The sequence below is a fragment of the Festucalex cinctus genome, chromosome 1 (genome assembly GCF_051991245.1).
Source record: "Festucalex cinctus isolate MCC-2025b chromosome 1, RoL_Fcin_1.0, whole genome shotgun sequence".
NCBI classification, from domain to species: domain Eukaryota; kingdom Metazoa; phylum Chordata; class Actinopteri; order Syngnathiformes; family Syngnathidae; genus Festucalex; species Festucalex cinctus.
Window position 1 is genome coordinate 1,398,146 of NC_135411.1, and position 16,848 is coordinate 1,414,993.

Below are 16,848 nucleotides of genomic sequence, written 5' to 3' on the forward strand. Positions count from 1 at the left end.
GGAGCTTATTAATGGTTGTCACTCTTCTTCCGTAAAGTTTTATGGTGGTTAGCAGTCTCGTAAGCCATCAAATAAAATCAATCAGACTATGGACGTCATCGAGAGCTGAGTAAAGCTTGACGGACTATGCTTACATAGCAACGGTTGCTAAATGTGTGATTGGTCAATGCTCGTTTGGGGGGGCGGAGTTTGCGAAAGGTCAATTACGGATACAACTCACCTGACTTTTGGCAGCGATATTCGGCCGAGCAAGAAAAGAAAAAGTGTAGTCAATAGTGCATAGAATTTGCCGGCACTCGACTAGAACTTTTCCTGGCTCAAATCTTAAAAAAAAAAAAAAAAAAAAAAAAAAAAAAAGACCAGAGACTCTTGGGTGGATTTACAGTCTGAGGTAAAACAGCAAGGATGTTTAAAAAAAAAAAACTGTGCTCCTCATAATTCTGGGGTACATTATCACAATTCATTATAATCCACATTTATCCAGATTTCTCCTTACTTTGGAAGCATGTCTTATTTTGGTATATTTGAATTTGATAATAATGTCGATACACAGTTTCATTTGATAAATCTTATGATTATTCTAGCGAAGTTTTACATTCATAAGTCTAAATTTACACATAAGAAACAATCCTTTATTGATTTTTTTTTTGTATCCATGAGAAATTATTTTTTGTCATTGTCTGGTTGTCTGTGTCCAAAAGCTGTAAAAACGTATAACTATTGCAAACTTATCATTTATTTATATGATTTTGTATCAAACTATTTTCTTTTCTTTCAGTTATACTATTGATTTTATTTGGTTTAGCTTTTGTATGTTTTAACTTTCCTGGCGTGTTCTATGTTCTAATTGTTTATAGTGTATACAATGATTGTATTATTTCCCCCCCAATAGTTTGTATACTGATTGAGTGAATAGAGATTTAAAAAAATAAAAACTAAACTGGGCTACTCGTATGTATAGGAAGTAAACATGTTTCTTCTTATTCGTCCGAGTGCAGTTTAAAGGTCTATTTATTTTTATTAACCAAATGAATCTAGAATTAAACGTATAATTTTATGAGCTTTTTTTTTTATTATTATTTTTTAAGTAAAATTAAATATTAACATTTTCGTGACATGAGATTTGTCCAAGTGTAATTGCCGTAGATTTCACGTGGTAGCAGAAGAGCGACTCCATTCCAGGCACGACGCGTTTACGCTCGGCTTCACTATAAAAATAATTCAACACGAATTCGTACGGAACGAACTGATACATCGACACTTTGCCCCGTAACTACGTTATTGAAGTCAAACATAATTGCAACGTTTCGTGTCTGGTTCAATCGTATCTCTCGGCCCTCTTTATTTTGCCTTAGCTTAGCTTAGCTTAGCTTAGCTTAGTTTAGCTTGCTAGGCGCCAAAAAACGAGACGCGTTTGCTGTCGACAAATTGGCTCAGCAGACGTCAATCGTGAGCGTAAAGTGTCGTGAATATCGTGTGAAGATGTTCACAATGGCGAAAGTCAAGTACGAAGAGGAGCTTTGTGGAGCACAGGAGGACAACGAGCGACAACGTCAACTGCTGGACGCCGTTTACAAGCAGCCTCGAGTTGTGTTGAACAGAGCAGGTTTGTCACTTGTTTCATCGACACTTTTCAACCATATGTACGTTTTTATTTCTGTAATGACTCTTCACCGGGTCACTTTGTTACGATACACAGTTTTTTTTTCTTCAGTCGGTTTGGTACATTTCTCAGTCGATACGAATTGGATTTAGCAGAGCTACAGCTGAGGTAAAGCTAGCCGCCTTTTCTTTTTACGCGGTCAAGTCAGCCGCACTTCATTTTTTCTGTTCGCCCTTTTCTAGGATTTACGGTAGTGTGCTCGAAGAGACCTGCAGCAAAACTGGCGACATCTGCCGATGACTTGATGACAATGCTTGCTCTGAAGCCTCCAATTTCCACCAGCCAATCATAACGTAGCGGGGGCGTGTCCTGCCCCTGACTTCCGCCGCACGTCTACTTTGGTTTCAGGAGTCATCACTGCCGAGGCGGGCGGGTACATGGCGTTTAATCATTATTTCCGATTCGGTATTGAACTGAATGCAGCCTCCACACAGGACGCCCGTCACCATTTTGAAGGTCTACGACACCTTTTGTTAAATGTCAGCATGTGTGTAAACTCGTTTCGGTGCGCGTTGATGCTTCTCGGCCTTAGTTAGCTTAGCTAATGTTCCCCCAGAGCTATTTCGGACCAACCGGGAAATATTTAACCTCACCATTCCCCATTTCATCTCGTCACTGGACAGGTGGTGAACGAGCGCACACCCTCTAGATGAATCGATTCTTAAAAAAATAAAATAAAATTCAATCGTGACAGTATTATCAACTCACCGTTGAAATTTGACTTGACCAAACCAATGTGTGTGTTCTTCTTGTGTCCTGCAGACGTCGCTGAGAAATATCTTCGTCCTGACGAACAGAAGGTGAAATCTCCTCAAGTGAAAGAGGAGGAGGAAGAGCATCCTTATTTTAAAGAAGAAAAAAAGTCCCCTGGTGTCAAAAAGGAGGAGGTTGGGGATGACGTCACCAAGTCACCAATGACCTTCAAGTCATCAATGACCTTCGCCCCTTTAAAGAGGGAAGATGAAGTCAAGGGTGAGAGTGAGGAGGGCACAGGGGCGGAGCCTTCAAACAGCATCTCAACTCCTCAAAACATGATTCCAGAAAGTGATGCAGACCACTGGGGACCATCACAAGCAAAAAGTGATGACATAAGGTCCCTTTCTTCTCATGATGATGATGATGATGATGATGATGATAGGTCGTGTCACACTGACGACAAATCCTGCGAATGTTCTCACTGTGGGAAAACATTGAGTTCAAAAGGAAGTTTGAAAATTCACCTGAGAAGACACACTGGGGAAAAACCTTTTTCTTGCTCAGATTGTGGCAAAAGCTTCTCTCGGAAGTCACTTTTAACATTACATTCAAGAACACACACTGGGGAAAAACCTTTTTCTTGCTCAGATTGTGGCAAAAGCTTCTCTCAGAAGTCACATTTAACAACACATACAAGAAGACACACTGGGGAAAAACCTTTTTCTTGTTTAGATTGTGGCAAAAGCTTCTTTCGGAAGTCACATTTAACATTACATTCAAGAACACACACTGGGGAAAAACCTTTTTCTTGTTTAGATTGTGGTAAAAGCTTCTCTTGGAAGTCAGCTTTAACAACACATACAAGAAGACACACTGGGGAAAAACTTTTTTCTTGTTTAGATTGTGGCAAAAGCTTCTCTGACAAGTCAGATTTAACAACACATAAAAGAAAACACACTGGGGAAAAACCTTTTTCTTGTTTAGATTGTGGCAAAAGCTTCTCTTGGAAGTCAGATTTAACAACACATACAAGAGGACACACTGGGGAAAAACCTTTTTCTTGTTTAGATTGTGGCAAAAGCTTCTCTTTGAAGTCAAATTTAACAAAACATTCAACAACACACACTGGGGAAAAACTTTTTGCTTGTACCCACTGTGGCAAAAGCTTCTCTCAGAAGTCACATTTAACATTACATTCAAGAACACACACTGGGGAAAAACCTTTTTCTTGCTCAGATTGTGGCAAAAGCTTCTCTTCGAAGTCAAATTTAACAACACATACAAGAAGACACACTGCGGAAAAACCTTTTGCTTGTTTAGATTGTGGCAAAAGCTTCTCTTTGAAGTCACATTTAACAAGACATACAAAAAGCCACACTGGCGAGAAACCTTTTTCTTGCTCAGATTGTGGCAAAAGCTTCTCTTCGAAGTCAAATTTCACAAAACATACAAGAATCCATAGTGGCGAGAAACCTTTCTCTTGCTCAGATTGTGGCAAAAGCTTCTCTCACAGGTCATATTTAACAATACATACAAGAAAACACGCTGGTGAGAAACCTTTTTCTTGCTCAGATTGTGGCAAAAGCTTCTATCGGAAGCAGCATTTAACAATACATACAAGAAGGCACACTGGCGAGAAACCTTTCTCTTGCTCAGATTGTGGCAAAAGCTTCTCTCGCAGGTCATATTTAATAATACATACAAGAAAACACGCTGGCGAGAAACCTTTTTCTTGCTCAGATTGTGGAAAACGTTACTCTGACAGGTCAAATTTCAAGAAACACACAAGATCGCATGGGAAGAAATCGTTCAGTTGCAGTGTTTGTGCTGAAAGATTCTCTTGTAAAAAGCTTTCTGAGAGACACGAGTGTGCTGGTGAGAATAGCAGCCATCTTTGAAGCTTCAAAAAAATGAAGGGAAGTGAATCTGATATGTTATTTCGTAATAACACAACATTCAAAGCTGCCTGGGGCCTGTCATAATGATTCACGTTCATTACTCAAATAAAAGTAGAGATATTAGGATTTCAGAAGACTTAAGAAGTATCAACTCCAATGTCTTACTTAAAAGTGTAAATGTAATGCTTTCAAAACTACTCAACCTGTGAATATTAAGTTTTTGACGTTTACTGTTAATGTGTTTAAATGTCAATTAATGTCAGTTTTTTTTATGTAATTTTGGAAGCTATTTTTGTTTGTTTTGCTTCTGAATGTTGTTAATGGTTGTGTTTGCTGAAGTTCGTAGATCTTGTGTTTTTTGCTTGCGTGAAGCACATTGAGTTAGTTTCCTTGTGTATGAAATCGAAATAAAACCACCTTGTGTTGCCTTGCAATTTTCCGCAAATCAGCGTCGAGAATACCTTCAGACACACAAAGCCATCTGGGATTCAAATTTGCTGTTGAACAGTGTCATCTCTGAAATGATTGACGTGATGGGCGTTTCGTCAACATTGAAGGAAGGTCCGTCAACGGCGGGCGTCCGTTTTGTTGTCGATTGGCGATTGACGGCTAACTTAAAAAAAAAAAAAAAAAAAAGGACGAATGAACCATTGACGGAAGTAAGTTTCCTTCCGTCAATGTAATCATCAATCCGTCACACCGTCAATTAACATATCCCAATGACAGACGTCAAATTCGTCAATAAATGTGTGACTGTGTGTAAGATAGATAATAGATATGTGTCTATGTGTGTCAATACGTCGATAATATAATCGATACAGTATGTGTCTATGTAGCGTCTTCGTCATTCGCCCCACCATGAGGTGTTCAGGTAGTTTTACGTAAATGTATGAACAAACGGCCGACGAATTTGTGCAGAAATTCAAACAATTGGCGATTGATGAAGGCACAGTCGGTTTTTTAATTGTGACGAGACGGGCCTGAAGTTTCCAGGAAGTTTCGGAATTTGTTGAAAAGAATCACCCAGAAAGAGTGTTCCAGAACTAATTCATTTGTGCATTTTACTTGGATATGTTCCTCGCTGTCCATCAGCCCGTCAATGACGCTGATGCATGACGAATGACGGATTGATGATTACAATGCCGCTGAGATTCAGATATTGACGGATTTACGAAGACGGAAGATGGTCCTGACACCTCGCAAGAGCTCGTCTTTTATGTCGCCCTCAATATTCCAATCACTAACCTTTTACCTTTTTTGGAAGGTAAGTGTTGCGTCAAAACTTTGCTGGAGGAAAGTGTGAAAGCCACAGATGACAAAAACTGGCCTAAAGTCATTTGTATTGCTTGCAGTACAAATAAATATTGCATATATCAATAAAATATCAGATACTGTTTCAAACATTTATTAATAGCTAGGGCCGGTACATTATAAGCTATTACAACAAATTAAACTCATCCCTGATAATAAACATTCAGTTAACCTCAACAAGCTTGTTCAACTTTGATGGCGAATTTTTAAACTGCACATTCAACACAACAAACTGGGGCTCTTTTCAATAAGTCCAATTTAAACAGGCATTTAAACTTTACGATTATATCGGGAAACAAAACACTGAAAAAAACGGGAATGAGACTTTCCAACTGCAGCAAAAATGGCGACATCTGCCGATGACTTGATGACAATGCTTGCTGTGAAGCCTCCAATTTCCAGCAGCCAATCATAGCGCAGCGGGGGCGTGTCCTGCCCCTGACTTCCGCCGCAGGTCTACTTTGGTTTCCGGAGTCATCACTGCCGCGGCGGGCGGGTCCGTGGCGTTTAATCATTATTTCTGATTCGGTATTGAACTGAATTCAGCCTCCACACAGGACTCCCGTCACCATTTTGAAGGTCTGCGACACCATTTATTTAATGTCAGCGTGTGTTTAAACTGGTTTCGGTGCGCGTTGATGCTTCTCGGCCGAGTTAGCTTAGTTTAGCTTAGCTTAGCTTAGCTCGCTAGCCGCTAACAAAGAGAAGCACACAAGACGTGGTCAGGAAGAGACCAAGTGTGACTTTGTTGGCATTATTGTGCCAAAATGTCGGCGAGAACGACACCAAAGGACGAGGAGGAACATTTTGGAGTCAAAGAAGAGAACGAGCAACATCTTCAACCGCTGGACGATGTTTGCGAGCAGCCTCGAATTGTGCTACACGCAGCAGGTTTGTATACTTCTTATTACTCTCCCTTGCTCAGCGCTACTATATAGAGTTAAAAAAAAAACAATAAATGCAGTCATTACTGTACACAGTAATTCAATAAGCCGAATCGGAATTACAACTGCGCATGTGCGGCCACTGGCTCTTATGCTTCCTGTTTCGGGGACGTTGCTATCCAGATCGCCATATGAATGCATTGGAAATAACCGAAAAGAGTCATTATTTTTGATTTATTTATTATTGTTTAAGATCAATAAAGTCAAGTCTAAGTCTTGTAAATTATATTTATATTTAATACTGTATATAAAGAGCAAGTGGAATAAAATAAATTCAAGACCTGTGGGTGGGATTTTTTTTTTTTTTTTTTTTACTACTAACATGATGAGCATATACTATAAACAGTGCTGGGGAGAATACTTTCAAATTGTAATCAGCTACATAATGCTGAATCCTGTCTCAAAAATGTATTTTGTAACGTATTCTATTGCATCATTCAATGTAGGATGGTATGGTAAAAATTTCATATCACGGTTCTATTAAAAAAATGAAAAAATCACAATCTCGATTTTATCACGATTCTTTTTTTTTTTTTGCATATATTTTTAGGCTAATCTTCACATTTCTGAACATTTTTCTAATATTTAAAGCATATTTAAAATTTATATAAAACCCTAAAAGAGAAAAATTACAGCCATCTTAAGCCAACTAAGCTTTCTGAGCAGGTTGGAATTGAAATGCATGTAAACACTAGTGTTGTTCCGATACCGTTTTTTGGCCCCCGATACCGATACCCAGCTTTGCAGGATCGCCCAATACCAGACCGATACTTGAGTTTTTTTTGTTTTTTTTTCCTTAACATGAAAAATCTGTCCTGCTATTGGTTCAGAGCATTCAAGGGCCAATAGGATATCTTAGATCGGCATGCAGTGAACATGTCACATACCGGTGAATGTCGTGCACCAGCAAGACACAAGATGCTGCATTGAAAATCCGATATTAGTGTTAGAATTAATGGTATCGGCATGTTACTTGTGCGTAGTCACAGACACCGATACTGTTTCAATGAAGTATCGGCACCTCTGCCCGATACCAGTATCGGTATCGGAACAACACTAGTAAACACAAATGGTAATGAACAGCCTCAGTTACTTCTTTCCACCGCTTGCTTGCTTGTTTTCGTTTCAAGACCAAATATTAAGCAAATGTGTGTTTCTGTAAGAGGTGTTCATTTATGGAATAATTTTGGTAATGACTTGAAAAGATGCAAGTCAATCGTTGAGTTTAAAAAAAAAAAAAAAATGTTCAAGAGTATTATTTGGATCAGACGTGAACCGGTACAATTATAGAAATGAAATGAAATGTTCTTTTTGATTCCATTGTTTGGGTGATGAGGGTTGAATGTGCGAGTACGATGATGTATTGTTGCGGTGTGCGCCCAGGGGGTTCATGCACATGCGCTATTGGCAATTGTGTGTTGAAGTGGGGTTGTCCACATGAGTATGATTGCACTTTTTCGTTTATTGCAATGTGTTAATTTACAGTTGAAATACGATGTAAGGGATAAGGAGTAGGACTAGATAAGTTTTAACTTCTTCCTACTCCCTTTGGACATGTAAACAATTTCTAATGATTGTTATGAGGTTTTTTTTTTTCTCCCGATTTTTATTTGCTGTTTGTTTATGATTGTATGTTATGTTTACATGCTCAATAAACTTCAAAACTTCAAACTTTTTTCATATGGAGTACCCTTGGCAAATGACTGTGTTACCGTGGATTGGGTTAGCTTGGAGCTGCTAGCGGCTGGTCTCTGTCTCTGTTAGTTTTGGCTGTCTGCGTCCAGTTTCGGGGTCCGTAGGGAAGTCGAATCTCTGATTCTGAGTCTGGGGACTCTGAGGTGGGCTCACCTATCTCTGGGGTCAAAGTCACTTAGGTGGTTGGAAAGCTCCTCGGTGGCAGGGCCCCGGAGGTGGATGAGATCCACACGGAGTTCCTAAAGACTCTGGATGTTGTGGGGCTGTCATGGTCGACACGCCTCTAAAACATAGCGTGGACATCGGAGACAGTGCCTCTGGATTGGCAGACCGGGGTGATGGTCCCCCTTTTTAAGAAGAGGGACCGAGGGTGCGTTCCAACTATAGAGGGATCACACTCCTCAGCCTCCCTGGTAAGGTCTATTCAGGGGTGCTGGAGAGGAGGGTCCGTCCAGAAGTCGAATCTTGGATTCAGGACTTGTTCTAGTGTGGGTGCCATAGTTGGCGATCCAAGATCGCCGATCTTCTGCGCATGCGCGTCACCGATTGTACAGATTGTACAGATGTTTTCTTTAGGGAGTCCTCTTTGTAAATTTCACTGGAACGGCACAAAGTTCCAGTGTCGTCACCTTGTCCAATGCAGATTGGTGACTCATCACTGACGATGACCTTCATCCAGTCATCCGCAGTCCATGATTGCCTCTCCTCAGCCAATTGCAGTCTTGTTCTTTTTTGTTGAAGCGTCAGTGATGTTTTCCTTTTAGCTTTCCTGTATGTAAATCCCATTTCCTTGAAGCGATTTTGCAGAGTTCTGTCACATACATTGACTCCAGCTTCCTCCCGTTTCTTCTTCATTTGTCTCGTTGTGCATTTTCTGTTTTCAAGACATATGGCCTTTCGTTGTTTGTCTTGACGCTTTGATGTCTTCCATGGTCTACCAGTACGCTTGACTTGAACAACCTTCCCATGCTGTTTGTACTTGGTCCAGACCTTCGATACAGCTGACTGTGAACAGCCCACATCTTTGGCAACCATACGTGTAGAGTTACCTTCTTCAACAAGTTTGATAATCTTGTCTTTGGTCTCAAGAGACATCTCCTCTGTTGGAGCCTTGATTCGTGTAAATCCACTTGGTCCAGCAGCCCTCTAAGGTGTTATAACTGCACTGTTTTTAACTGCTGAATAACGAGCAGCTGTCCTCTGAGGCAGGTTCCCAATTAAGGGAAGGAAATTGACTCAAAATTGACTCAAAATGGAGTGATTGCATTTTTTTTTTCCTCAGGATGGAGTAATTCCATATTTATTTCCCTGCACTTGCTCTTATAAAAGTAACATTGACTGACCAGCACAAAGTTTTTCTTCATTTCTTTTAGTGTTTCTGAAAACCAAGATGTTGCACTTTGGAATGACCTTACGACTGTTTCATGCTTTTTATCTGAGTTTGATCTACACAATAAAACATCTGAGTGAGTGCTTGTCCAAGACTGGTGATTCCATACTTTTTGCTCGGGGTTGGAGCTACGACTTCCTGTTGTTGATGCACGTATGGCCGCCCACCATCTTACGTGTGTCTTGCCGGCGGCAACAAATTCATTCAAGCTTTTATTTAGCGATTTTGACGCAGTTTGTTTTGTTCCAAACACAAGACATGTAGCGATGTTCATTTTCTCCCTTTTCAGTCTAAAGAGACCACAAACAAACCCTCGGAAGCATCTTACTTAGTCGTGGTGAAATTGGAGTAAACAATAAGTGTCCGTGCGAAACCGAAATATTTGTCCTGGACGTCCAGGTGCCGCAAATATGTTTTTTAAAATAGATTTGACACATGCATTTTTGCGTCAACTGCTGTTTCTGGTCGACCAAACCGACTTGGTCGACTTTTATTCCCAGCCCTAGACCAAGCCAAATGTGTGTTTTGTCTTTGTAGACGTCGGCGAGAAATATCTTCGTCCTGACGAACAGGACGTGAAGCCTCCTCATGTTAAAAAGGAGGAAGAACATCCTCACATCGAAGAGGAGGAAAAGCCCGTTCGTGTCAAAGAGGAGGAGGTTGAGGATGATGTCACCAAGTCGCCACCGACCTTCGCCCCTTTAAAGGGTGAAGATGAAGACAAGGGTGAGAGTGAGGAGGATGGCGGGGCGGAGCTTCCAAGCAGCAGCTCAACTCAACACATGACGACAGAAGGTGATGCAGAACACTGGTGACCACCACAGGCACAAATTCATGATGACATAAGAACTAGAGATGGACCTATATTTTTTTTTTCTGGGCCGATACCGATGGGGATTATTAGTAGTCAAGGAGGTAGATAACCGATATTTGAAGCCGATTATAAGAAAGGGGGGGGGGTAATTAGTGTCAAATTTTTCTAAAATACAAAAGCCAATCTTGACTTTGTTGGATTGTCTAAAAAGTGAAAGTAAGCAAATAACTACCATATCACTCTAGTTTTCAAGAGTAAATATTTTTCCACAAAATTAAAAAAAAACAAAAAAAAAAAACACCTGAAATCTTAAACTTCACATTTCTGTCACAAAAACAAATGGTTATAAAGTGAACTGAAAATTTTGATCAATAGCTCCCAGACCCTAAACTGGTTTTCGGCCGTCAGATTTTGAAAAAGGCCAATGCCGATATTCGTCAAAATGCCCAATATCGGCGCCGATAATCGGCCTATATCGGGCTATGTTAGATATATGTGTGTTAATATGTTATATAACTGTTAGGAATAGGGGTGTGAATTGCCTAGTACCTGACGATTCGATTCGTATCACGATTCACAGGTCACGATTCGATTCGATACCGATTAATCCCGATACGAATTTATAAGTCGATTGTTGCGATTTTTTTTCATTCAAATTTAGAAAATACTAATCAGTAAGCTTGTAGAGTGTAAGATTTATATGAAAATGTCTTATTTATTTATCTGAAATTTCAGTCTTATAGAGGTTGTAATCTGTTTCATGTTTGAACAGCATTAAAATAAAATATTAAGGCTTAATGTTCCGTTCATATAACATTCTTCCATGCTCAAGGTGTGAATCCTTAAAAAAAAAAAAAAAAAAAAAAAAAATCGAAAAAATCGATTCAGCCGATTATTGAATCGATTCGAGAATCGCGCGATGTAGTATCGCGATATATCGCCGAATCGACACCCCTAGTTAGGAATGTTCTCAATGTGGTAAAAAAAATTTTTTGCTCAAACTGGAGTTTGAAAGCGCACACAACACGGGAAAAAAGTTTCGCTCAGAAGTCAACTTCTGCAACAGACAAAAGAACACAAACTGGTGAAAAACCTTCCGTCCATCGATCAAAGTGCTCCATGTACGGTGTTGTCGCCAACCCTTTTTTTTTTTTCCCAACTCACACTTGAAATTTGACTTGACCAACCCAAATATTTGTTGGGAGTTAATAATTGCACCTCGACCATCACACATAATCCGCTGTCACTTGTTCCTCTCTGCAACGAGTGAGCAGGAAGTGACAAGTTTGTCCTGAAATGAAAGTCGCAAAAGTCATACCTCCCTTCAAAAATGGAAGCAACCACAGTTTTACAAATTATCGACCAATTTCTTTATTGCCGCAATTTTCAAAAAATTTTGAAAAACTTTTTTTTTTTTTTTATTCTCGTTTGGAAAGTTTTCTTGAAAAATATCAACTAATACATAAAGGTCAATATTGTTTCATAGCAAATAGAACTATGGCAATGGCAATAATTGATGCAACTGAAGAAATCACAAATGCACTCGACACAGAAAATTGCAGTTGGGGTCTTCATTGATCTCAAAAAAGCTTTTGATACAATTAACCATTCTATTGTAGTAAATAAATTGGAACAATATGGGATTAGAGGAGTTGCTGGTGACTGGATTAAAAGTTATTTAAAAGAAAGGTTGCAATATGTTCAAATGGGGCAGCACATATCTGGACAACTTGGCATTGCTTGTGGTGTTCCCCAGGGGTCCGTATTAGGGCCAATATTATTTAATATGTAAATTAACTCTTTTACTGCCACACGTTATCAAAAAACAACCCCCAAAGCCAGCGGATTTTTAGCATTTTAACTTATTTTTTGATGTAAACTGAAAATTATATTGTTTTGCTACATATATAACATGGGTGCCACATGAAAGATCACATTACATTCTTTCATTAGAAAAAAAAAAGTGTGTTTCTACCTTATTCCGTTCTTTAGTAATCACCATTTGAAAACAGGTCATTTGACATTGAGCGAAAATTGGGGGAAAAAAAAAAAAGATACATTTTCTCCACAACAGTGACTTTCATACCAATATTTTTTGTTTAGTGACGCTCCGTCAAATTAGGTTTAATGTGACAAAGGCTGTGATCATTCACGACAGCCTTGAAAACGTTCGATTTCACCAGATTGCGTCATGGTTCATTGTAATTCGCAGCTCTAGTTAGGGCCCGAGCAGCTTCCGCTGTGAGGTTAAATAAACTTGAGTTGAGTTGAGTTGAGTAATTCCATACACCGGCAGCCCATTGACAAGAGATACAATGCTGCCATCTGCTGGCCATAGTTAGTGGATGTATTTGATTTCACAACTCATTGACCTGGCTGTGCTGCACTTGGATGTTGCACTGACCACTGATATATTAAAAACTAAAAATGTAACTTGAACTTAAAGTTCATGGCGGCATACATCGTGATTTTACTAAACGTTATTAAACGTTTTTGGCGGTCAAAGAGTTAATAACATTTTCAGTGTGTCTCAGACATTCAAACTTGTACTTTTCGCGGATGACACTAATATATTTTGTAGGGGTAATAATTATAATGAGCTTGTGAGTGCTGTGAATAATGAACTTGATGAAATAAAAATGTGGATTGATGTGAATAAATTATCGTTAAATGTAGAAAAAACAAACAATAATCTTTAGTAAATCTAGAATACATTTTGAATCGCAGATAACTATAGATGGCATCCTAATTGATAATGTAAGTGAGATTAAATTTGTCGGTGTTATAATTAATAAATTTATCTTGGAAAGCCCATATCAGACACACAAAAAATAAAATCTCTAAATGCCTCCCAATTTTGAATAAAGTAAAGTCATGTCTTGATGAGGATTCTCTCCGTACATTATATTGTACGCTGGTCCTCCCTTACTTCACATATTGTGTTGAAGTGTGGGGTAACACCGACCAGTGTACAATAGAGCCATTCATCATATTACAAAAACGTGCTTTGCGGATTATACATAAAGTTGGATTTCTTGAACATACACACAGTCTTTACTCAAATTTAAAGATCTAGTTAAATGTAATACTTTGATAATCTGATATAAAGCATTTAATAAATTATTGCCAATTAATCTACAACAGTTATTTCAACTTAAAGAGTTAGTTCATAATTTGAGAGGATATGGAGACTTTATAATGCCCAAATTTAGAATAAATTGCAAACGTTTTTGTGTGTCAGTATGTGGTGTGAAATATTGGAATAGTCTGGGTACTCGACATAAGCGATCCCAAAATATTTTCAGATTTAAAATGTTATATAAAAACATGGTTTGGTCACAATATGTCGGAGGACCTTGAATTTATAAATAGTTGGTGTAAATGTGTCCTTGCTGCTACTACTGCTGTTATTGTCTATTACTAAAGTTATGTATGTTTATGTCTTATTCTTGGAATATAGAATGTATTACCATCGTTGGTATGAACCATAAAAATGTGATATCTGTTACCTACGAAAACATCATCACCATTATTAGCACTTAATAATTCAGTTAATGGTATGCCATTATATTGTCTATATATATGATAAAAACATTTTTTAAGATAGAAAGATTGTAACTTGCAGGAAGTACTGTATATTTGTAATTTTATAGATTATCATTATTATTATTATTATTATTATTATTATTATTATTTTAAAGAGCTCAGAATTGTTCATTCGGTAGTCTTACCGATTCAACGTCTTGTCATCATTGCTCTTTTTTTTTTTTTTTTTGCGCGCGCACGCACGCAAACGCACGCAAACGCACACACGCAAACGCACGCACACATACACACACAAAAAAAATAATAATAAAAATAATAATTTTATAGATTAGAGACGGGGTGGGATTAAATAAGTTTTCTTCTTCCCACTCCCTTTCAGGCAGAATCAAATTTTCCTCTTTTCTTATTTATTTTTTCTCTGTTCATATTATGAAACTACAGTATGACTTGTTGGTGCTGTGTTCAACTGTACACTATTGCGTGAAATAAATGAAAATGAAATGAAATGTGTTTCTCTTCTTGTGTCCTGCAGATGTCGGCGAAAAATATCTTTGTCTTGATGAACAGGAGGTGAAGTCTCATGTGGAAGAGGAGGAAGAGCATCCATATTTTAAAGAAGAAAAAAAGACCCTTTGCGTCAAAAAGGAGGAGGTTGAGGATGACGTCACCAAGTCACCAATGACCTTCGCCCCTTTAAAGAGTGAAGACGAAGTCAAGGGTGAGAGTGAGGAGGGCAGAGGGGCGGAGCTTCCAAACAGCATCTCAACTCCTCAAAACATGATTCCAGAAAGTGATGCAGACCACTGGGGACCATCAAAAGCAAAAAGTGATGACATAAGGTCCCTTTCTTCTAATGATGATGACAATGATGATAATCTGGATGGTAATGGTGACAGGTCATGTCACACTGACGGCAAATCTTGGGAATGTTCTCACTGTGGGAAAACATTGAGTAGAAAAGGAAGTTTGACAATTCACTTGAGAAGACACACTGGGGAAAAAACTTTTTCTTGTTTAGATTGTGGCAAAAGCTTCTCTGACAAGTCATATTTAACAAAACATACAAGAACACACACTGGGGAAAAACCTTTTTCTTGTTTAGATTGTGGCAAAAGCTTCTCTTCGAAGTCACATTTAACAACACATACAAGAAGACACACTGGGGAAAAACCTTTTTCTTGTTTAGATTGTGGCAAAAGCTTCTCTTGCAAGTCAGATTTAACAAGACATACAAGAATTCACACAGGCGAGAAACCTTTTCCTTGCTCAGATTGTGGCAAAAGCTTCTTTGACAAGTCGAATTTCAAAGCACATACAAGAAGACACACTGGCGAGAAACCCTTTTCTTGCTCAGATTGTGGAAAACGTTACTTTGCCAAGTGGGATTTAAAAAAACACACAAAGTCACACACTGGGGAAAGACCTTTTGCTTGTGCACACTGTGGCAAAGGCTTCTCTTACAAGTCATCTTTAACAGCACATATAAGAAGCCACAGTGGCGAGAAAACTTTTTCTTGCTCAGATTGTGGCCAAAGCTTCTCTCGCAGGTCAGCTTTAACAACACATAAAAGAATCCATACTGGCGAGAAACCCTTTTCTTGCTCAGATTGTGGCAAAAGCTTCTCTTTGAAGTCTAATTTAACAAGACATACAAGAAGACACACTGGCGAGAAACCTTTTTCTTGCTCAGATTGTGGCCAAAGCTTCTCTTCGAAGTCAAATTTAACAACACATACAAGAACACACACTGGGGAAAAACATTTTTCTTGCTCAGATTGTGGCAAAAGCTTCTCCCGGAAGCCAGAATTAACGATACATACAAGAAGACACACTGGTGAGAAACTTTTTTCTTGCTCCGATTGTGGCAAAAGCTTCTTTGACAAGTCGAATTTAAAAGCACATAAAAGAACACACACTGGCGAAAAACCTTTTTCTTGCTCAGATTGTGGAAAACGCTTCTCTGACCAATCATGTTTCAACAAACACACAAGATCACATGGTGCGAAGGAACCATTCAGTTGCGGTGTTTGTGCTAAAAGATTCTCTTCTAAATATCTTGCTGAGAGACACGAGTGTGCTGGTGAGAATAGCAGCCATCTTTGAAGCTTAAAAAATTGAAGGGAAGTGAGTCTGGTATGTTATTTTGTAATAAAACATTGAAAGCTACCGAGGTCTGTCATGATTCACGTTCATTACTCAAGTAAAAGTATAGATTAGATATTAGGATTTCAGAAGACTTAAAAAGTATAAACTCCAGCATCTTAGTTTTAGTGTAAAAGTAATGCTTTCAAAACTGCTCAACCTGTAAATATTCAAGTTTTTAACGTTTTCTGTGAATGTGGTTAGACGTTGTCAATGTATGTTCTTTTTGTAATTTTGGGAGCTATTTTTGTTTGCTTTGCGTCTGAATGTTGTTTATGGTTGTGTTAGTTGATGTTCGTAGGTGTTGTGTTTTTACTTGTGTGAAGCACATTGAGTTGCCTTGTGTATGAAATAGCAATAAAGCCACCTTGCTTTGCCTTGCCAATTTCCCCAAATAAGTGTTGAGAATACCTTCAGGGACACACAAAGCTGTCTGGGTTTAAAATTTGCTGTTGAACAGTGTCATCACTGAAATGATTGATGCAAATGTCCTATTCTTTGTATACAATATTAAAAGAGTGACTGTAGACAAGCTGGCCAGGCTAACTCAACCCGAGCTCAAACCACCACAGCTCCGTGCTAGCTAACGTGCCATATGCTAGTCTTTGGATGTACAATATGTACAATATTCAGATATAAGAACAAAATTGTATCCATATACGATTTTTCAGTTTGCATGTAATAATGTACAAGTGCCTCTTGGCAGCTTGTAAGGACGTCAAATGGAATGTTCCGGTGCTCTGGAATAC

General features: G+C 38.7%; 2 protein-coding genes across 6 annotated transcripts in view; both read left to right on the forward strand.

Annotated features, from left to right (window-relative positions):
- LOC144009382 (uncharacterized) overlaps window positions 1–4,691 on the forward strand; it is a 111,567-nt gene extending 106,876 nt beyond the window's left edge. Inside the window, exons 1-3 of one of the 5 annotated variants that reach the window (XM_077509356.1) lie at window positions 1,685–1,771; window positions 1,846–2,036; window positions 2,426–4,691. In XM_077509356.1, coding sequence (XP_077365482.1) covers window positions 2,578–4,257 — 1,680 coding nt within the window. In that variant the 5' untranslated portion in view covers window positions 1,685–1,771; window positions 1,846–2,036; window positions 2,426–2,577 and the 3' untranslated portion in view covers window positions 4,258–4,691. Of the gene's footprint in view, window positions 1–1,128; window positions 1,607–1,655; window positions 2,037–2,425 lie in introns of those variants that run through there. The other 4 variants (XM_077509278.1, XM_077509427.1, XM_077509134.1 and 1 more) reach the window with 4 other exon arrangements.
- Window positions 4,692–6,044: 1,353 nt separating this feature from the next.
- On the forward strand, window positions 6,045–16,505 carry LOC144010558 (uncharacterized). Its single transcript, XM_077510965.1, has 3 exons — window positions 6,045–6,459; window positions 10,135–10,392; window positions 14,490–16,505. Exons 1-3 carry the CDS (start codon window positions 6,336–6,338, stop codon window positions 16,058–16,060), a joined length of 1,953 nt encoding a protein of 650 aa, XP_077367091.1. The 5' UTR covers window positions 6,045–6,335; the 3' UTR covers window positions 16,061–16,505.
- The last annotated feature ends 343 nt before the right edge of the window (window positions 16,506–16,848 follow it).

Coding starts and splice junctions, on each gene's coding strand:
- LOC144010558 (XM_077510965.1), top strand. CDS start 6,336: ATGTCGGCGAGAACGACACCAAAGGACGAGGAGGAACATTTTGGAGTC. Junction 6,460..10,134: donor AATTGTGCTACACGCAGCAG/GTTTGTATACTT, acceptor TTGTCTTTGTAG/ACGTCGGCGAGAAATATCTT. Junction 10,393..14,489: donor TCAACACATGACGACAGAAG/GTGATGCAGAAC, acceptor TGTGTCCTGCAG/ATGTCGGCGAAAAATATCTT.